At 40.9% G+C, this 21,155-nt stretch overlaps 3 protein-coding genes across 4 annotated transcripts; 2 read left to right on the top strand and 1 right to left on the bottom strand.

Moving 5' to 3' along the window:
* Positions 1-2,512: 2,512 nt before the first annotated feature.
* On the top strand, positions 2,513-8,764 carry atad5b (ATPase family AAA domain containing 5b). Of its 2 annotated transcripts, none has more exons than XM_049569770.1 (14): positions 2,513-3,312; positions 3,395-3,730; positions 3,820-3,916; positions 4,018-4,100; positions 4,304-4,452; positions 4,854-5,025; positions 5,234-5,505; positions 5,618-5,711; positions 5,787-5,851; positions 6,838-7,033; positions 7,136-7,260; positions 7,353-8,179; positions 8,290-8,448; positions 8,631-8,764. In XM_049569770.1, exons 1-14 carry the CDS (start codon positions 2,754-2,756, stop codon positions 8,707-8,709), a joined length of 3,213 nt encoding a protein of 1,070 aa, XP_049425727.1. In that variant the 5' UTR covers positions 2,513-2,753; the 3' UTR covers positions 8,710-8,764. The 2 variants fall into 2 exon arrangements, with proteins under 2 accessions (XP_049425727.1, XP_049425717.1); XM_049569760.1 differs by having other exon boundaries at positions 3,392-3,730.
* A 610-nt stretch (positions 8,765-9,374) lies between these two features.
* tefm (transcription elongation factor, mitochondrial) lies at positions 9,375-12,374 on the bottom strand. The gene is made up of 5 exons (XM_049569795.1): positions 12,204-12,374; positions 11,395-11,885; positions 10,329-10,478; positions 9,970-10,148; positions 9,375-9,810 (listed from the first exon to the last, which is right to left on the bottom strand). The coding sequence occupies exons 1-5, from the start codon at positions 12,247-12,249 to the stop codon at positions 9,546-9,548; spliced, it is 1,131 nt and encodes a 376-aa protein (XP_049425752.1). The 5' UTR covers positions 12,250-12,374; the 3' UTR covers positions 9,375-9,545.
* Positions 11,938-21,049, top strand: LOC125884682 (arf-GAP with dual PH domain-containing protein 2-like). Its single transcript, XM_049569783.1, has 12 exons — positions 11,938-11,974; positions 15,124-15,409; positions 15,985-16,115; positions 17,175-17,266; positions 17,507-17,595; positions 17,711-17,823; positions 17,926-18,072; positions 19,589-19,672; positions 19,756-19,818; positions 19,936-20,013; positions 20,138-20,366; positions 20,459-21,049. The coding sequence occupies exons 2-12, from the start codon at positions 15,322-15,324 to the stop codon at positions 20,485-20,487; spliced, it is 1,143 nt and encodes a 380-aa protein (XP_049425740.1). The 5' UTR covers positions 11,938-11,974; positions 15,124-15,321; the 3' UTR covers positions 20,488-21,049.
* Positions 21,050-21,155: the final 106 nt, after the last annotated feature.

The raw sequence follows: 21,155 nt of genomic DNA, 5'->3' as shown, positions 1-21,155 counted from the left end.
TAGATGCTTTTTAAAATTTGTATTTATTTGTTGAAGCAAGTTTGCTTTAAAAAAAAAAAGTTTGTTAGCTGTTAAGCTAACATTAGCTAAGCAAAAGCCTTCTAACTGTGTTAATATTAGCCTTGACTTAGTCTTGGTGCAGCTTCAAATATCTTACGAAGTTGGAAATTGTTGCATATCTGTCTGTTTTTGTACATGAAAGAAATTATCTTTGGTATCACTTTTTCTAAGTGGCACTCAGAAACAACGTTAGTTCCTCGTGGTTCACTCCTGCAACTTGACTGGACGCAGATTGGTTCCAGCAAAGTGGATCAGGGGAATAAGGTTTCGACTTCCAGGGAATGAACAGTGTTAACACTAGTTGATTCAGGAAAATGAAGGGAAATGAATTTATTTGTTGCACACGTTTTAAATATACTTTTTCTATAGTCTAAAGTCATCAAATTTGTGATCTAAGTCTGACTCGAGTCCATACCTTTTAGAGTTGTACTCGAGAACAGGCAAGTTAGTGAGACGATATTTTTCATCTGTTGTTTTCAAGATAAAGAATTGATGATCAAGCTCAAGTTACTCAAAATTAATTACTGAATTTAATAACTGAATTTTGCTTTAGTTTTGTGACGTATTAGTCAGTTCTATTGCAATGTAAATAAACTGTAAAGGTGCATCACAGTGGCTGAGGTCCAGTCCTAACAAGCTCTCAGGACCAGACCTGTTTTAATACAAATGTTCACTCGAGGCAACACTGACTATGAAGTACATGCTAAATGAAACTTTGCATGTCTCCAGTGAATACCAAGAGAAATAGGATTAACGAGAGTGCAGACCTTGCAAATTTCCCAGTTACATAAAATGTCATCAGAAATATAGTCTTTGCAGACTCCAGTCTGCATTCATTCTAAAGCAGGGGTGTCAAACTCATTCTAGTTCAAGCAACACATACAGTCCAACTTAATGTCAAGAGGACCAGACCAGTAAAATCGTTGCATAATAACCTATAAATAACAACACCTCCAAATGTTCCCTTTCTTTCCAGTTTTTCCACATTCAGTCCGTTACTACTGTCTCTACATGTGTGTTTTTCTGTACATTTCCACTCCCGTGTAGTAATGCTGGCATCACCACACCAAAGTAAAGTGGAAGCCATTGAAGAAGCAGGGTAAGTTATCCCCTGCCTCACAAACCAGTTACAAATCAAAAGTTCTGTCAGTGCTTTAGCAAAAGGGTTTCACTAATGTTGTTTTAAGATAGAGGTCTGATACAGATTCTTCGTGTTGGAGCTGCAGATTGACAATATTTTGCACAGTGTTCAATATCTTTAAATATGATGTTTTATGGCGGGTGGCAACCAACGTTAAGGTGCATTACCAGTCTTTAAATATGACCTCAAGATGTATTCATGGTTATTTCAGGGAGCTGTATTCTGTTCAGGTTGGAAAAGCCTCTGAAGCAGCATTTTACATGAAATGATAACTTGCTGTTTAGCTTTTTCCTGAAACCTGACAGCTCTCAACCTTCACAAGTGCATCAATATTAGGTGTGTTGGGTCATCCAGTGGACTGTATTGGACCCTTGGGGTGGGCCAGTTCTGACCTGTGAGCCGTATGTTTGACACCCTGATCTAAAAGAAGGAAATACTCAATACTCTTTTGCTTCTAAGAGTCTTCCTCAGTTGTGTATCTCCTTTTATTTTATCATTATTTTTTTAAACTGGTTAATTATGAAGCTCCTTTGCTCATAGGAGTCTGTCAGGAAATGTTTCCTCTCTCAGACTTCACACTGCATCTGCAGCAATATAAAGCACAGTCTGTCTCCCTCACTCCTCTTGCTAGTATCAAAACATTTTATGTGTAGATAAAGAGTAGCTGTCATAAGAGGACTATTATGATTCTTGGCAAAAAAAAAAAAAAAAAAGTCACATGTTTGTTGCGGGACATGTCTTTACTGACAGGGCCTTCTGGCTGATGGGAAGGATCTGTGGACAGTCAAGAGAACATGCTCATCATTTACTCAGTTTTACTAAATGCAAGCGCTGGCACACACCTAGTTTTTAATTTGTCTGGTGGCTAGTCATCTACTGAAAAAAGAAGTGTGCTTTTGGAGGGCTGTGCTTTTCAATAAAATGCATTTTAGACAGTATCTCAAGCTGCTCTCTGTGAGTTCGGACCAGGTTAGGACGGCAAAATACACGATCTAGGAAGACATTCAAAACCAGCTGACAACAGGAAGAGGTACCACTCCGCATTTGATTCTGGGGGAGAAAGAAAATTAGTGTTGGAGTGACGAATGTAGAGGAAAATATATCCTCCATTAACATTGCAGTTATTTTTTAATGCCGTCTGCATTTATTAACGACGTTAACACTTATTTGAGAGGTAGTTTTAACGACTTTTGCTACATCTGAATCAGTTCGGTTCACTCGCTGCACTTCACGAGTGCTTCAGTGTGATTTGTCTGTTATAAACGATCTTCGGCAACACTCAACCTTCTCGCGCACAGTTTAAACGTCATTTCACAGTTTCAAAACAGCGACTGTTGAAGAGTGAAGGGCAGAAGTTTGTTGTATTTGTTTGTAGCGTTCACATTTGCATACTTTAATTAATTCACCTAATATGCAAGGTTTGGTAGCCTGGTCGGTGTAAGAGAATATTTACGCTTCTCGCCGAAGCTACCGTCGCAAAAATGAGGTTACTTCCTCATTATGTGTGACAAGCAAGCGCCAAAGCTAAAAGTCTCTCACTGCGGAGTCCTTTATGATGCGAAACAAACTCAGCCGGAGCAAGAAATGTGTGAAAGATGCTTCATGTCCGAGCAAAGACCACTCGCGAACCGTTGACGTGATAACGTTGGTGGTGTCAGAGTCGAGCTGCTCCAGTGATGAAGCATCTCCAGGAGGAGACACAGCTGTTGCTGCTGCAGGCACCTCCACCAAAGTCAAACCACTTCAGGTACAGAGGACGACTTTATGCACAAGAAACATTAAAATTGCACCAATTTTCCTTCATGCAACACAGCACGGCAAGAGGAAACGGAGCAGTGATGGGAAGCTACATCAGCCTGTGGAGAAGCACCAGGAAGCAGAGCTCCCTCCTCAGACTGAAGATGTGCAGCTGGTGAAAAGTCAGCAGCATGTATCAACAGTTTCTCACCTGACAGAGAGGAGGAGGTCCTGGAGAGGACAGCTGCCCCCCTCAGCTCTGCACAGCTGTCTGGAGGAAATCCAAACAGCCAACCCAGCATTTCCAGCCCTAACAGTGTTCAACACTTTGCAGAGGAGAGCAAGTGAAAGGCAGCAGGATTTTGGACCAACAGGTGAGACTGAGTTATTATTCTGAATGTACTTTATTTTCATTTATTATTCATTCATTAAGCATCTCTCTCCTTTTCAAAGCAGAAAATCTAAGCTCCCAACAGAGCCATTTAAAAGAGAAAAGGAAATGGGACAGTGAAAGCTTTGAGAGGATGCCCAAACGTCTGAGGTCCAGTCTCTCTGCAGATGGTACTGTTGGTATGGGACACTGTCTCATGTCAGCACACAGTGCTCAGGAAGACACTGTCCTGACGGTCAAGAAGCAGCTCAGAAGCAACAAGCTAAGTCGTACTTACAGACTGAGGCAGCTATGTGAGAGCCCAGCAGGCCTGGTCAACAACTGTGATCTGAACTCTGGGTTGATCAATCACACAGAATCTCAGAACAAGTCAACCACAACTTCTGACATCATCCAGAGAGGTAAACTTGTCATATGGTGATAGTTTTATGACATTTTTTCTGTCATTTACATTGCAGGAAAGTAACATTTTCCCCTCTCTTTTGTCTAGATTCCAGTTTCGAGGATGTTCTCTGGACAGACAAGTACAGTCCTCTGCATTCAAGTGAAGTAACTGGCAACTCTGCCTCTGTGAACAAACTGCAAAGGTTAGTTTTACACATTTAGTTCTGTCATACTTTCACTGATATATTGGACTTGATATCCGTGTGAACATATTCTTTTATTTTGGTTATTCTCTAACATGCAGTTGGTTGAAGAAATGGAAACTGAGAGCTGGCTGTGACGAGAGGAGAAAAATAGAGGAGAGGAAACAAGAAGAAAACAGCAGTGGTAAGAGCTGGCATTTGTCACACTTAACATTTTCTCTTGTATCTCAGCTCAGGGTCAACATCTTAATGCGGTTTCATGAGCCATGACCAAAAATTTTTTTACAAGTCTGCTTATGTTTTTTGAGTATCCACATGACATTTAATGACTCAGGATTTCCCAGAAATTTCCATCTTTCATGGGAAAAGTATCTACTTCCTGTGCAGACTCATGGGACTGTGGAGACTTCCAGGGTGAGGCTGGGGCAGAGGGAGACAGAGAGGAGCCGTTGTGTAACACCATGCTGATCACAGGACCTCCAGGTGTGGGCAAGACTGCTGCAGTGTATGCCTGCGCTCAGGAGCTTGGCTTCAAGGTTGGAATTGGACCTATATCTTTGAATTCATGCTCCCAGAAGCTGATACAGCCGTATTAACATCTTTAAATACACTGCTCTGTAGCTCATTGAAATTATGTATCCTGACTATTTGGCCTCAAATTAGATCAAGAGTTTGAAATAAATTATGTGGCCATTTGGCAGTAGTCACAAAAATCAACAATTATGACACTGCTAATTGTAAATGGAAGTCAAATTTGAAACTGGTGGCCAAAAATGGATCACTTGGCAAATGCTACAGTATTTTGTGGCGCTTACCGGAGGACCAAATCATGAGTTTAACCAGATTCTAGACTGCTTTCACAGCAAATAATCATCCAGACATCCCACTTAAATAACAGGAATTATCCTTTATTTTTCCTTTTCCTTTTCAATCAAAGGTATTTGAGGTGAACTGCTCCTCACAGCGCAGCGGCCGCCATGTTCTGTCCCAGCTGAAGGAAGCTACCCAGTCCCACCTAGTGGAGATATCAGGAAAGGACCCACTGAAACCAGCTTACTTCAACAACTATAACATCAACAGCTGCACTCCGAAATCTGAGACTTTACCTGGTAGGACGTAAATGATGAAGACATTTCTAAAATCCAAATAATCATAAAAAATCTTGTACTGCCTACTTACATACTAGATTGTGAAGAAGTGAAAAACCATATGGTGTCAGGATTGTGTAGTGTTTAAGTGTACATCTGAGGACCATATTGTAGGTCTCAATGTCATATTCACATATTTTACAGGCATTTTTATTCTTTTCTTTCACAGGAAAAACCATGCGCCCCAAAAATGTTACCTCTACCTCAAAAAAGAGAGAGGCACAGAAATACAGCCGTAAAGGAAAAGTGAATCCAGCTGCGGTCACTTTGGCCAACTACTTTAAAATGAAGGCCAAAGCGGATCACTTACACTTTGGCGGTCCGTCTGCATCGCCATCTGAAAAACCAGTCAGCAAGAAATTGGGCAACCCATCACCAGGCTCTGATCAAACAGTGCCACAGAACAAAAAGACAGCCACATCACTCATTCTGTTTGAAGAGGTAAACCATCTGGTAACCCCACGCCGTAAGACATATAATTTAATGGATATGAGGCGGCGCAAGAACCGAGTTTGGTCTGGTTTGATCCTGTTGCAACTGTCTGCCCCCACAGGTTGATGTCATATTTGATGATGATGTTGGTTTCCTCGCAGCAATCAAGACTTTCATGACGACCACTAAGAGGCCGGTCGTTCTGACCACCAATGGTAAACGCACACACTGTGTAATTTTGGAAAAGATTTGAGGACAAGCTATGATGCAAAAATAAATGTCTTCCTTAGATCCCTCGTTCAAAGAGAGATTCAACTGCAGCTTGGAGGAAATTGTTTTCAAAATCCCATCAGCGGTAAGTTTGTTTTTTTTAATCTCTACACCCTAGTACAACTTCAGTGTGAAATGCATACGTTTACTGAAGAAGCTCACACTTTTTTGTGTGTTTGTGACCAAAAAAACCCCTCTGCTAGCTGCTTGGTGAACTATAAAGGCTTCCAACACCTGCAGAATCATCAGAGCAAATATGAGCAGTAGAGCTGCGGGGGGAAAAAAGATTACTTAAGTATGGCAATGTTTCTTTATCGAATTTTTAATCAGTTTTTTAATGCCTGAATTGATACAGTTCAAAAGCAGAGGTGGATAGAAGTTGTTGCGATTATTGTGGTAATCCTTAAGTAATGTGACATCACGTCCCTTTCAAGAAAATCAAAGCTGAAGCGAGAACGCAGAAAATGGCAGACGGTCAGAGGACACGGACATTCAGCTGCTTGAATAGCAACTTGAAATTAGCTGCTCCAGCATAAACTCTCCACCAGATCAATAAATTTTCTGTTGCTGTCACAGATCAAACCTGCCTGCTGCCATTGGTTGAATTGTAGTTGCCATAGCCATAGCTACCAAGTCCATCTCCGGACCTTCAACCAACTCTTCTCCCAGGGAATTGTCTTTTAGTGGCGGGGAGTGAGGTGGAGGGACCACGTGCTAGTCTCATTTGTGGCCTGACAAACAGAGAGAGAGTGAGAGTGGGGTGAGAAGCTGAATGAATCAATGCGCTGCGTGCAGCTCTACAATGGAATAAGATTTTACCCATTTTAAATACTAAAAAGAATATCAGTAAGTGGCAGTCAACATTGATATTGTGGCAGCTACAGTGTTGCCCTAGGTTTACAGCTTTTTCCCATGGTCTCATATTAAAAACTTATATATAATGTATATAAACTCAATCGCAATACATATCAAATTAGAAACGAAAGTATTTTGATCGAATAAACGTATCGTCTCAGCCCTAATGAGCAAGAATGACCCAATTTGTCATTAACTTACACCATCTATTCCAAGGTGAACATCTGTAGCTACCTGCAGCTGGTGGGTTTGGCTGAGAGCGTGCGACTGGACACGGATGATGTCAGCAGCCTCCTCACGCTATCCAGAGGTGATATCCGACGCTGTCTGCTTCAGCTGCAGCTCTGGGTGCACAGCGGTGGAGGGCGGGCATCTCAGAGTGGAGGCTCACTCCAGCCTACTTTTGTGCAGTGTAAGTTGCTCTGTGTAAATCACAATCAAACCTCCTTCGAGATAAAGAATTTGTTTTCAAAAACAACAGATGTGCTGGAAGTTTCTCCTTTTCTTTATCTAGACTCGAGTGTTACTGAAAGAGGAGACAATGTAGACTCCCAACTTTCTCGGTGTGGCCCAGGCTGCACTGCTAGCATGCTTGGTCTCCACCCAGCGACCCTAAACCACCTGCAAAATCTGCTAAAGGCAAGTATTGATATCTTTACCTCATGTATTTAAATTCAAATAGCTTTGTATCAAAGAATAAATGAACATTTGTCAATACTTTAAATCTTTAGTGTCAGTTCTGGTCTGAAATAGACATGATGAAGCTCCTGAGGATCCTCGCTGAGAGCTGGAGAGGAGGTGCTCCTCTTCTGTACTCTAACCTGGAGCTTCTTCTACCTGTCGGGGCCAAGGGGACTTCAGTCCCCCTCCTTGACAAAGGGACTTGTTCTGGGTTGCAGAGTGAGCTGGCACACACTGACCTCAACCTTCATGTCCAGCAGCAGGAAGGATGTGTCAGTCCAAAGGTGTCAGCCACCAACAGCAAATCTGTGAGAAATATCTCCAGACTTAGCAGAAGGAAAAAATATATCCCAGCAGTGTCTCACACCACACCATCTTGTGGTTTGACAAAAACCCCTCAAAGAACATCATTATCATCAGATAGTTCCTCTTGTTCAAGAGACAAGAGTGAACAAAATGCAGCCAAAGTGGCAACAGACTGTTTGGATGCCTTGACAGACTTCTTTGACCTCATGTCGTACCTTGATTCCACAATACCAACAGCTGCAGCGCCGCTTGTTTCAGGCTCGTGCCGACCTGAGGCGTTTGTCTGGACAGGAGCTGAGATGAAGGATGGTTTGTTGGATGAGATCAGCGAGGACGAGGAGGTGGACAGGATTTGGAACCAGGAGAAGCTGTTGGATATCCAGGCTGCAGTTGAGGGCTTGGGGTGTCACAGGTGCTGTCAGCGAGTGTCCGAGGCGTGGACAGAAGCCCAGAAATATAGACAGGAACTTGGAGATGCAAGATGGGAAAAGCTGGCGGAGAGACTGACACCACCCTCCTCTTCCAGAAGACAGAGTCTCAGCTTTAGTTTTCAACCTTTGTGTCCAGTAAGGTAAGTCTACTTCCATCACAGCTTCTGAATATTCAGATAGTTTACTGTCTATTCTGGCATGGGACAAATGTCCGTTTTTTACCACCTCGTTCTCATGGCTTTCCCTCCAGTACATCCCAGAGGAGGTATGAACTGAGCAGGACGGTGCTCAACAGTGAATCTTTCAGGCTTCTGGGGAACAGACGAGCTGTTAGTGTCGACTACATGCCAATCCTCCGCTACATCTGTCGCTTTCAGAAAGAGCAGCAAAAAAATGAGGAGCCAGTCAGGTGAGCCAGACACAATAAAGATTTAAAGGGACAGATTATCCCAAAATCAAAAATACATATTTTTCCTCTTACCTGTAGTGTTATTTGTCAATGTCGATTGTTTTGGTGTGACTTGCTGAGTGTTTGAGATATCAGCTGCAATATTTGCAGGCAAAATTCAAATAATGTATCCCCCACATTAGGTGCCTGAACTACCTCAGCAGCAAACACCTGGGCCTCTCAAAGTCGACCATTCAGCTCCTGGCAGAAGATTTTTCATAGAGAAAAGAACCTTACTACCTCACCTTACTCCAGTCAGTATTTATTTTACTGTGCGTTCATTTCACCTGAACACTATCTCCACCTAAATACTGTCAGTCAAATCAACTGAATGCAAATGAGATGCATTTTATTTACATGTAAGTGCAACCATGAAAAGTAAATTAAAACATTCTATTTTTGTAAATTGCGTTGCTCATTTTCATAGAATGTAAATCACTGTGATTGTTCAGGTACTGGTGAGATCAGTACAGTGTTTTCATTGCATAGTTGGGCTGGGTGATATGGAAAAATATCAAACATCAGTGTATTTTTTACCTCGTACCTCAACATCAATATTACGGCAACATTGTAAGGTTGGCTATCGGTGCGTTCACAAAATAACTACAGGATGAGATTTTTTTTAAAAATAATCATCAGTAATGAATGTGGATATAGTGGGTAAAGGCAAATAATATAACAGCTAAAACAGTCTGGTACGTTCACCATATTGATTATGGATACAATGCCCAGCCCTGTTGGTGTAGTACATGAACCCTTAACACAAACTGAGAGGAGTGAAAATCCCTAGACAGCAGGAAGATGGCAGACAGTCGACAGCAAAAATAACAAAGCCATGCAGCAAGACTCCTGGTCAGCATCCCAAAAAAAAAACAGTATTGGAGTGGTTTTGTAACAATAAAAATATTTAATACTTAAATGTACCATTAACCGCCACCAAATCTGTTCAAGGGGTAACCGTTTGGTAAAAGTCCAAAAAGGCTCAAGAGGTTTGCTTTAGTGGATGTTATTTATCATGTGGCCATGAGGTGGGTCCAGGAGGTGGGTCCATGTGGTGGTTAACCGGAAGCTTCACTGAGCAGCTCATAAAAAGCCACTGCCTGAAGCAGAGCATCGCAGAGTTCCTCCCCTCCTCTCTTGCTGCCCATCTGGAAAGAATTGCTGTGCTTCAGCAGCAGCTCCGGGGGGAAGTTTATCCTGGGAAGCTTCTGTGTTACCGACTCAGTCATCAGCTGTCGCACTGTCTGTGCCCCGCTGGTCCGCGACTCGCCCACCATGAGTCCAAAGTGACGTCCCACAGCAGTACGCATCATGTTTAGGACTCTGCAGAGGAAGCAGGAAACAAACAAAGGATATTTTGTGATGTCATTTCATGAACTGCTGTGGTTTCTTCAAGCAGCAGCCACAAATAACCCACAACCATATATCAAAGGCCAGGTACATTTATAAAGTGATTACTGATTTGTAATCCCTTTTTCCCACCTGGGAGGAATGTTGGAATCAGGTGGTGAGTTTCTTGGCTCAAGCAGAGCAAACAGCATGGCCTCCACAGCCCTCATGTGGGCCATGATGGGGAAAAGAGCCGTATTCTGGACTGAGATGGAGGACTTCTCAATGATGTAGAAGTCAGCTGATGGGAGGTGTGCCAGGACCGCGGAGACCTAATGACAGAAAAGAAAAATTACACACTGTGCTGTTCTGTATCGGCTCATACCTTGAGTTCCTTAATAACAAAACAAAACAAAAAATAATAGGTGTTGAAAAGTTTCACTGTGAAGACTCATTCAAATAGCCACTGTGTCATTTTCAGTAATACCATGGACACTGGTAATCATACTCACATCATTCAAGTAAGCAGAAGCCAAGTATGTCCCCCTCAGGAAATTAGGACAGTCCAGCTGCTGCCATTCCAGCACCGTCATCCCACGGTCCACATGAGCCCAGGCAATTTTATTAGTCCCACACACTATTGACACAATTGAGCTGGCATCCTGAGTAAACACATACAGAATGATGACAGGCTGTCACAGTGAATTATCCTACTTTCTATTTTGACATTTTGTGTGACATCTGAAATGAGATGAAACAAACACTGGATCTGTTGCAGCCAGGATGTCAAAGGTCAGTGCCAGCTATCCGCCTTACAGTACTACATAACGTGGAAACAGCTGTATAATATCTTCTATGGTTCATGCTGAGCTTTGTCAAGAAATATAACATAAAACATAGCTAGGTCCTCTTCTATGGAAAACACAGTGTTGCTCTACCATGTTTCTACAGTAGCCCAGACCGGACAGACCAAACACTGGCTCTAGATAGGATCATTCATGTTTGCAAGTTGGCCACTGGAGTTATTAGCCCCTTTGCTACGAGAGAATGGGAAAGACTTATTTTTTCACGCGAAACTGCAATTTTTCAGTGTTTTTGGTGGTTTCAATCACCTGGTCTGTTTAGTCTGGAGAGGAAGAGACCTCTGCAGCTAATTCAGCTCCCAGTAAAAACCTCCTGCACGTCTGGATCAGAAAACAGGTGAGTACACATTAGCAGTTGCTGGGTGAGCTGCCCACCTGCGGCATGCAAATGGTGTATGAGAAACACTGATTTGTAATGTGAAACTGCTTTATCCAGTGTTTTTACCAGTTTTAATCACCTGGTCGGTTTGTTTTGGAGAAGAAGAGACCTCTGTGGATAGGCTGGCTGCTGGTAAAAAAAAACTCCTGAACAAAACTGAAGGAATTCTTACATGGAGAAGTTTCAGCTGGTCACAGTCTGCAATCCTCACTGCTACATGCCACTAAATCTTACACACTGGACCTTTAAGTTCATGTCTACAACGCTGTCTCTACAATGAGTATTTTCTCACATAAAGAAGAGGGCAGGTGTGTGGAAAAGGGACAAGGACCTCACCTCCAGCCATGACTTGTCAACCTCTGGTCTGATAAACTTGGCCAACTGAATCCTCACTTTCCTCTCCTTCTTCACCGGGTTTAGGATGGAGTTGAACACTACCACAGCACTTTTGTGCTTCAGCAGCGGCACATTGACCACACTCTCCAGAGTTTTAAAGGGCCCGTTTTTAGTCCTGTACTCCACAATGTTGATAGACTTGCGGCCTCTCAGGAGCTTGACGCCGGCCAGCTCTGACGGTGTGGCGTTGTTGAGCAGCTGGAGAATGGTGTCTCGTTGCTCGGAGGTATAGCACTCATCCAGGGATCTGGTGTCCTCTTTGCAGTGCTCAGAGGTGGAGTTGGAGGAGATGGTGGCGTTCAGGGTCTCAAAGCCTGCCACGGGAACCCTGCTCCGCCAGCAGCATGTGCACTGGAGATACCGCAGCTCCAGCTCAGGGAGGCTGCCGTGCTGTGGGCGGCGGAATAAACCAGACTGTCCCGCATACTGACCTGCAGGAGAGATAATAGATGGATGAGTGGTCAAATCAGCCTGCGTGTGGATGAAATACAACCTACTGCGAGTTGATTCTCCACAACACGTGAGAAGAGAAAGTCATCGTGTCAGTTACTGTACACTTTTCAAATGTCAGACTCAAAGGCTGTGTTAATTCAAGTTAATGTCTAAAACTGTGGAAATACTAATATACCCTGAAACAGTTTAAGTTAGCGAAGAAACATAGCCAAGTTTGTTAGCTTAGCGTTACCGCAGCTAGTCTGCGAGCTCAAATTCAAACCGTAAAACACAAAACATTTCAATAAAACACTGACTTCTCTGGGCCACCGTAGACAGAAACCGTCTGGCCACCCACATCATCGTTAATTAAGATAAATAATCGTTTGTTTTAGCTACAACATCATATAGATTGGACAACTTTGCCCTCAGCTTGTCCGACGTTTTCAATCCGCCGGCGGAACACCAACAACACCACTGCCATTGGTTCCGGAGTGCTTCTTCTTCTTTTTGTTGACTGACGGATTGTGAACCGACGTCAAAGGTGAACACCGCCACCTACCGTACAGGAGTGTGTTCTGTTTCTGAGGTACACTCAGTGCGCTCACTTACGTGGTATCAGATTACTGTGATCCTTTGTCGGAATATTTCATATTGTTTATGATTACACACTCCAATTATATTAGTGAGGGTCGATTAAATATAAGAAACACCTACTTTAGTACTGTACAATAAAATGAATAGCGCCTCAGACTAGCTGCCAATATCAATCAATCAATCAATCAATCAATCAATCAATCAATCAATCAATCAATCAGTGTCATCAAAAAATGAATAAATACATTTAAAAATAAACTGGAAATAAATAAATGCAAACATAACATAACTATTATTTGGTACATTTAAGGGAATTTTGATTTTAATGAGTCTTTTTTATTTTTATCTTTTATTTTATTTACCTTGTATTTGTCCTTTATCTATCTTTTATTCTTTATTAAGTGTTATTAGCCTTATCTAGCCTCTACTTTAGGGAGTTCTGGTCAGAAGGTGGCAGAGTCAACATAATCAGTTTCATTTAAAAAAATATGTATATGTTACACAGTGAAACTCATACAATACATAAAAGCAACACAGAGAAAGTAGGAAAGAAAAGGGATATGCAAGCCATACCAGAGACATCTATACACATTCCACTTAGGTTGAGGACTATATAAGGCATCAACATGTTTCCTTCAGAGCACTTTTTTAAAAAGACATTTAAAAGTGTTCAAGGAAGGGAGTGCTTTAAAGGTAACAGCATTTTGAAGCTTATTCCATACCCAGGGTGTATAAGAGGAGACAGCAGTTTTACCAAGCTCTCAGTACACCCTGGGGACATTTAAAAGAATGACTTTAAGAACAATATGCAATGCAGTAGTTGCTGGTATGAAAGGACAAACGGCTGGAAATATAAGTAAGTAGTTTACAATGCCGTGGCAATAAATAGCAATGTGCATTTTTCTCCTCTGATACAGAGGACCATCCTAAAGATTTATATAAAATGCAGTGGTGAGTGTGAGAGCCCACATTTGTGACATAACGTAATGCAGCATGATATGCAGAATCCAGTTTTTTAAGTAACGCTGAAGCTGCATGCATTTAAATGACATCACCATGGTCTAATGCAGACAGAAATGAACACTGCAGAATCCAAAGAAAAACATTTTCTAATGAAAAAAGAAGCCCAGTTTTGGCAGCTGCTATCCCTCATACTTGCTGTTGAAGGTAAAGAAATATATTTACTCAAGAATTCTGCATAGACTGAAGAACAATTTTGAGGTGCTGCTGTGTTTATATTTTATGACATCTCATACTTCTACTAAACTACATTTTTGAGGGAAATATTGTATTTTTTACTTCACTATATTTATTTCACAGTTTTACTTATTTTGCTGGTTAATGCTGATAATACTTATATATGGCTTTGCCTTTGCCCAGGTAATATTTTGATTGCAGGACCTCCACTTGTTACAAAGTAAAGTTAGATATTGTGTTGCCACTTTCACTCAAATGATCGAAATATTTCATCTATTCCTCCAAAATGACCATGATTTCAAGTCAACAACTCTGTTACAGTTTCAGTAACCCTCACGGAAGAGTGTTTTTTTTTTCAGAGTTGTAGATTGCATTAGCTTTTTACCTAGATACCTAGATAAACTGGTAAATAAGAGTGTGTGTCAAGCTCAAGGCACCATCTATCAGATTGTGCTGCTGTCATTCTGCCACCAGGTGGCTTGAATATGTCAGTGCAGCTTTTAACTTCAATGTAAATACACTTATCTTTCATCCATCTGTGTTGACCTTATGTGTTTCAACAAACAGGAAGTGCTCAGACTCCATTATTTTTGCCTTCCTGTCCACACTGGGAGTGGGAATAGGTTACATTATGTAGAGTCAGGCCATATGACCTCTGCAAAAATGTGGATGTGTGTTCTCAAGTTTGAGACGTATATCTCTCAGGAACAGCCAGCAATGGCAACCAGAAGTTAAGATACAAAACCGGAGGTGGAACAAGCTATATATGGTGGCGGGCTGCATAAGGTCAATACATTGTCACATTTCTAAAGTAAATTTTCGCAATGAGACTGTTTTCATGGGTTTGTATTTAAGGGCCCTGCACACTCACACACACAGGTGTGTTCATTGGGTTTGGCTGATAAGGGAATTATATGAGATCATCAAAATACCTATAATATTTTTAAAGCAAAGGTGAATTTGGTGGTAATTTTAGTGGGAAAGGCGGGAGATTCACGTGTCAGTCAAGTACAGCATAATAAGTGTAAACACTCAGAAATGTGTAGAACCTTTAAAACCTCACATACTTAATAAGTAAACATTAAAATTTAGTCCAGGTTGTGAGAAGTTGTATTAAAATGTTTAGATAATGTTTCAATATATTTATCTAAAATGCCTTTTATTATAAAGAGATGTTTCTGTTAAGTCTACCCTCCACTTTGGACGAATTGAATACATTAATTGAAATAAGTTAAATTGAATATTTTTAAATGAAAGGTGTTTCAGATGTTTACAGTGTACCTGTCCTAACATGATAATGCCTCCCCCACACCAGTCAGACTCACAGCTCAGGCTACATATAGGTCTATCCGTCTCATACTGTAACTCAATCACCCTGTTTTATGGTGACGTTTGTTTCACTTCCTTTCTCTGTTATTTCTGGACCTCTGCGCTTGTATGCAGAACAATAAACTTCATGATGCTGTGCTGGTAAGAGGAAATGCTGGGCCACTGGCCAGAGAAGAAATTATGTTTTTCACCTGCTACTGAGCAGAGCAGCTCTGTGCCATCCAATGTGTGGGACCAATATGGAGTTAATACCCAGTAGCTCTTCTGCTGGGACTCAACTGTCACTCTGACTGAAACATATCACCTTCACCTATGGCCAATCTGGAGAGAAATAACAAAATCCTGCTCGATTTGGTGCGACAGCCGGGTAACAACTTGTGTGCTGACTGTGGAGCTCCTGGTGAGTACACTGACAAGGACTGAAAAGCATAATATATTCATTTTAGTATGACTGATACCATTGTTTGACTGATTACCAACAATACACGCTTTGTCGAAGACTGTCATACCTGATTTCTGTGTGAGTGAGTCAATGTGCCTTCTTTATCAAAGTTAAAAGAATGATAAACAGCAACCTGCTTCATCGGGCCACGTGATGTTGTTTGTTAACAGAACTATCTCTAAAGTCATATATTATAGATAGCCAAGTCATGTTTTATATAAACTATCTTAAGGGGAAGTGGTGGCTACTGTATATTCTGTGGTATGACTTCATTGTTCCCTCTAACACGTTGTTGCCATCAGTGACGAGGAGTTAATAATCTGTGTGAGAGAAAAAGACAAACAACAAATTAAATACTTAAATTTATCCACAGGTTTGTTGTGCACATCAGCCTACTAAAGAAGCTGTTACTGTCACTTACACTTTATTGTAGTGTGGTCTGTGTTTGCTGCTCACACAGCTAGAGCTTGCACTTTATTTAGTTCCTTCTTACAGTGTAAACATTGTGATTTATATATTGTTTTCGCTCACAGAGCCTGACTGGGCCTCCTACACTCTGGGTATCTTTTTGTGCGTGAACTGTTCAGGGATGCATCGTAATATACCTGCTGTCAGCAGAGTCAAATCCATACGTCTGGATCTCTGGGATGATTCACTAGTAGAGGTATAAGTTTGTAATTGGATTGCTAATAACTTTTTTATATATTATTTATTCAATTGACATTTATACATACTGAAAATTAGCACGCCCCACTTAAAGGGTGACTTTGGTATTTTTCAACTTGAACTCTATTTTCCCATGTTTTTGTATCAAAGTGATAAATGGGGACAACAATTTTTAAAATTAGTGATTATAAGAGAGGGCCGCAACCAGCTGCAGTGAAAGCTACTTCAGTGTAATCTCTGTGGACAATTGAGCATCATCAATTTATGTCCACTAAAAGTGCTTGTTTTTGCCACTAACAGGCTCAGGTTGTTATACTGTTATTATAGTGTCTGACAACATTTTGGGAAGGATCCCTACAGAGATAATTTATAAATGCATTAGATCCTTTTATTTAAGCAGAAACAGACCCAAAATCTCCATCGCCAAACACACCAGACTCCATTTAAATAAACAGTAATTTAATTGGAATAGTGACGAGATAAACCAAGACAACTTTTGTGAGTTTAATTTTGCGTCTGTCGACTTTGAATGAAGTGTGTCTTACAGTGCTCAAATTACTGTTTATTTAAATGGAGTCTGGTGGGTTAGACAACAGCTTTAATGGGTGTGTTTATGGTTAAATAAAAGGATCATACTCTTTTATAAAAAGGTGTGTCTCTGTCAGGATCCTTTCCATAATGTTGTCAGACACTGAAAATAACAGTCTGAGCCTGTCAGTGGCAAAAACAAGCACTTTTAGTGGACATAAATTGAAGATGCTCAATTGCCCCCAGGGATTATATTGCAGGCGGTTTTGCTGCTGCAGCCCTGTCACCCAATACTAGGCTAATTTCAAAAATTCGTGTTCCTACTGCTCACTTAGATACAAAAAATGGGAAAATAGGGTCCAAGTTGGAAATACCAAAGTTACCCTTTAATACTGAGACACCAACAATGTGTATATACATTTATTTGTATGTTGCAAATTGAGCAGCCCTGCTCTCCAGGACATGGATCTAAAAAAATTAAATGCCAGGGATGAAATGTCCCGTTAAATCTCACATACTGTGTTTTCAGTTCATGCGGGAGAGGGGAAATTCTGCAGCTAAAGCCATTTATGAGAAGTGTGTCCCTGCCTTCTTTTACCGGCCACAACAAACAGACTGCATGTGAGTGACCGTCACTGCATTCGCCATCCATTCACCTCACTGGCACAGTGGAAGTGAAAAGTGAAGTTGCTATGTTTAGTGAATGAGTGTGGGGAGGTACAGAAAGAGGAACAAACAGTGAGAGTTTGGTTCCAAAGAGGAGCTGTTATTACAGACAGTATGAATAACTCATTCATTAATGAATAAACACTTGTCTTTCATCCATAGGGAAACAGTAATGAGTGCTTTGTTTTGTTGTAGTGTTCTTAAGGATCAGTGGATCCGTGCAAAGTATGAAAGAAGAGAATTCACAGGAGAAAACAACTACTTCCAGCAAGCTTATTGCTCAGGTAATTATCCTGCCATTATACTAGCATAAAAATGTCTAAAGATATTTGTAATATTAAGTCATATAACAAGTTTAGTTGCTCTTCATCTCTTTTATTTATTTGATGCATAACTTAGACCAGTTTGAGTCAACACTATGGAAGAAGGGCAAAGACAACAAGCAGTTTTTAAAGAGGATCTTCCTGCTGTCCCGGAAAGACTTCACCCTCAGATACTATATTAAAGAGGATGTGAGTTTTGCCTCATCATCAATGTTTTATTGGTTTATAGTCAAGTACTTTTTGTAATCTAATCTTTTGAAATCCTTCCTGAATTCTCTCATTAAAACCAAGTCCAAGCTTCCCAAAGCTGTCATCTCCATGAAGGACCTGAATGCAGTTTTCCAGCCGGAGAAGATTGGTCACAATCACGGTCTGCAGATCTCATATGTGCATGAGGAACGCACAAGGAATCTGTTTGTTTATCACGAGAAAGGACAGGTGAGCTCCAGTGCCATGGTGCTATTTTATTTCTGCTTTTATCAGATAGGCCAAGATGTCTGGTCTGGCACATTATGTAACCTTATACTTCAACTATATGACAGCTCAGAGGGAAATATTATACTTAACACTCCGCTACATTTCTCTGACAGCTTTAGTTACTTTACAGATTCAGATTATTAATATATAATATCATTAATTTCTAAATGATGATGTATAGGTACAGATTAAACTTCCCAGCAGTATATAAAGGAGACTAATTAAAATGAGCTCCACCTCTATTAGCTGCAACATTAAAATGATGAACACATTAATGCATCAATAACCAGTATATTTTTTCTAAAATGAGACATACTGCACAATGAGTACTTGTACTTTTTGTACTTTAAGTGCAGTATATTTGGATGCTAATACCTACTTTTACTGAAAGGGACAGTTTACCCCAAAATAAAATAAACAAAGCAAAACATATTTTTCTTTTTACCTGTGGTGGTATTTATCAATCTAGATTGTTTTGGTGTGAGGTGCTGAGCGTTGGCGATATCTGCCATAGAGATGTCTGTCTTCACTCCAATATAATGGAACTAGATGGCACTCGGCTTGTGGTGCTCAAAGCGCCAAAAACATACATTTGAAAAACTCAACAGCAATGTCTCTTTCCAGAAATCATGACCCGGTTACTCAAGATAATCATTTTTCATGTAGGAACTACTCTGTTTCTACCAAACTACACCAGCCAACTGTATCACTGTGCAGAAGGAAGTGTGCATCTACTGCTAGCTCACCTAGCATCACTGAGCTAGCTAACATTACAGCTCAGATGATTAGGATGCCATCAAAGTTTACATCTCACACTGTCACAAGCATGAGCCTCTCGTCCATGAGTAGATGCATGCTTCCTTCTGTGCAGTGATACAGTTAGTGGGTGTAGTTTGGTTGAAAAAAAATAGCTCCCACATGAAACTGCTCACAACAAGGTCTGTGGATTATCTTGAGTAACTGGGTCATGATTTCTGGAAAGAGACATTGCTGTTGAGTTTTTTGGCGCTTGGAGCCCCAGAAGCCAAGTGACATCTAGTTCCATCATAAAAGAGAAATGTTGATGTCTTCAACACTTGACAACTCACACCAAAAAAAAAAAAAATCTAGACTGATAAATAGCACTGCATGTGAAAGGGAAAAATATGTATTTTGATTTTGCAGTCAACTATCCCTTTAAGTACGAGTTTGAATGCAGTACTTGTACTTGTTACTTTTACACCAAAAATATCTAAGTACTTCTTCCGTGACTGAATACAGGTGTAAGGTGGTGTACAGAAGGATCTTTAAAATGTACATATAACCCAAAATGTCCCATCAGAAAATCTCCACAAACCTGCTACCTGCTAGTACAGGTACTACGTTCAACCATCCTGGTTTTTAAGGCTCCCTCCTTTTTAACCTATCCAGGCTGTTTACATGCATGCGTGCATTTTATATATTTCTGAAGTGCTCTCCTGTATCTGATGTCTTATAGGCAATTGTGTCCTTGTTCAATGCTATTCGGGCAACACGTCTGGCATACCTCCAGAAGAAGCATCCTACTCTTCAGGATAATGACGTGAGACAAAATTTCATAAAAGTGAAAGCCTTAAACTGCAACTTATTCTCAGTTAACGCTGTTACCTGTGTCTCTTTGCACAGTTAATACCTCAGCTAACGAAACATTGCCTGAAGGAAGGGTACATGGAGAAAACTGGCCCAACGGTTTGTCAGCTATCTGAGTTTACTACAAAAGTAATTTGAATTATTTTATTTATTATATCTGACAAAGGAAGTTAAGGTTTTCTCTCTCTGCCTGTCTTTGTGTCTGTGTGGTTTCAGCTTCGGGAGCCATTTAAGAAGAGGTGGTTCACACTTTGCTCGATGAACAGAAAGCTTCTATATTTTAAAAATCCACTGGTAATGAACAGATATTACCACAACGTCTACATGGTGTTTTAAAAGTGATTGTGTAAATAGATGAATAAATAAATCCAAAACATCCTTTTGAAGTGTATCTCTTCACTGTTTGTTTTACCATCAGGATGCTACAGAACTGAAGGCTGTCTTCATCGGCACAGAGAGCCACAGCTACTCTGCTTCAGAGAGCAGCGGGCGTAGCTTGAGGTCAGGCCGGTGGCACAATGGCATCACGCTGCACACTCCGGAGAGGCAGTATGTGTTTATGTGTGAGCAGGAGCAGGAGCAGAGGGAGTGGCTGGAGGCCTTCAGAAAGGTCATCGCTCAACCCATGACCCCAGAGGACTATGCCAGTAAGATACAACTGATACAGTGCAGCTGTGTCTTCCTGTGTTTATCAGATGTGATGTGAAAGTGAATGTTGTTCTTTCTGTCTTTGATGTAGATGAAGCCAACCTGAGGAGGGGGAAATGACTGGAGCAGCGCTTCCTGCTGGTTTGCAGGAGCTCAGGATGCACTGAGTATTGTTTTGGGACATAACACACTGACAGCCTTACTGTCAAAAGATGCTCTTGAACCTGTCAGCAGGGATTTAAGAAAGAAATGGAGACAAACTCTTTATTTTGCTGGCAGAACTGCTCGACACCACAGACAAATGATCCACTATAACACTCTGCACAGACTACAGTGTCTGTGATTACACCTCCTTTGTCACGTTGTCACACCTTGGAGAAGTTTCTGCTACAGCTGGGACGTTGCTGCACATCTTGAATTTATTGCATCGTCGTTGCCACAATGACACCACTGCAAAGAATCCTTTGCAAAACATTATGAACACACAAATATTGTATTTATTTGAAATAAGGTAAGAATAAGACAAAAATGGTTTATGTTTAATTTGCAGTTGTTTTGCAGTTTTTTTGTATATTATGTTTTACTCAATTTGCACACTGTGAACATAAAAGGTTCTTTTTTCTTCCACACACTGTTTCAGTTTTGCTGTGTAAATAGTCATGTGAAACTAAAAGCTCTTCATAATTTTAATAAATTGAGTACGCAATTGAGTCATGCTTTAAGTGTTTTACAAATTCTAGAGGTAGCCTATGTGCCCTATATTCCTCTTCACACATGACAGTTGAGGA

Source organism: Epinephelus fuscoguttatus, linkage group LG3 (genome assembly GCF_011397635.1).
Source record: "Epinephelus fuscoguttatus linkage group LG3, E.fuscoguttatus.final_Chr_v1".
Classification (NCBI taxonomy): Eukaryota; Metazoa; Chordata; class Actinopteri; order Perciformes; family Serranidae; genus Epinephelus; species Epinephelus fuscoguttatus.
The sequence above is the reverse complement of the archived record's forward strand: the minus strand, read 5'-3'. Positions and strand labels throughout refer to the sequence as shown.

What these genes read in the sequence shown, in the direction of transcription:
- atad5b (XM_049569760.1), top strand. Translation starts at nt 2,754, where the DNA reads ATGATGCGAAACAAACTCAGCCGGAGCAAGAAATGTGTGAAAGATGCT. An exon ending in TTCTGACATCATCCAGAGAG is followed by an intron (nt 3,731 to 3,819) that starts GTAAACTTGTCA and finishes TCTTTTGTCTAG; the next exon opens with ATTCCAGTTTCGAGGATGTT. An exon ending in CACTCATTCTGTTTGAAGAG is followed by an intron (nt 5,506 to 5,617) that starts GTAAACCATCTG and finishes CTGCCCCCACAG; the next exon opens with GTTGATGTCATATTTGATGA.
- tefm (XM_049569795.1), bottom strand. Translation starts at nt 12,249, where the DNA reads ATGATGTGGGTGGCCAGACGGTTTCTGTCTACGGTGGCCCAGAGAA. An exon ending in TTGACAAGTCATGGCTGGAG is followed by an intron (nt 10,479 to 11,394) that starts GTGAGGTCCTTG and finishes GTGTTTACTCAG; the next exon opens with GATGCCAGCTCAATTGTGTC. An exon ending in CTTCTGCTTACTTGAATGAT is followed by an intron (nt 10,149 to 10,328) that starts GTGAGTATGATT and finishes TTCTGTCATTAG; the next exon opens with GTCTCCGCGGTCCTGGCACA.
- LOC125884682 (XM_049569783.1), top strand. Translation starts at nt 15,322, where the DNA reads ATGGCCAATCTGGAGAGAAATAACAAAATCCTGCTCGATTTGGTGCGA. An exon ending in CCAGCAAGCTTATTGCTCAG is followed by an intron (nt 17,596 to 17,710) that starts GTAATTATCCTG and finishes TGCATAACTTAG; the next exon opens with ACCAGTTTGAGTCAACACTA. An exon ending in GATACTATATTAAAGAGGAT is followed by an intron (nt 17,824 to 17,925) that starts GTGAGTTTTGCC and finishes ATTAAAACCAAG; the next exon opens with TCCAAGCTTCCCAAAGCTGT.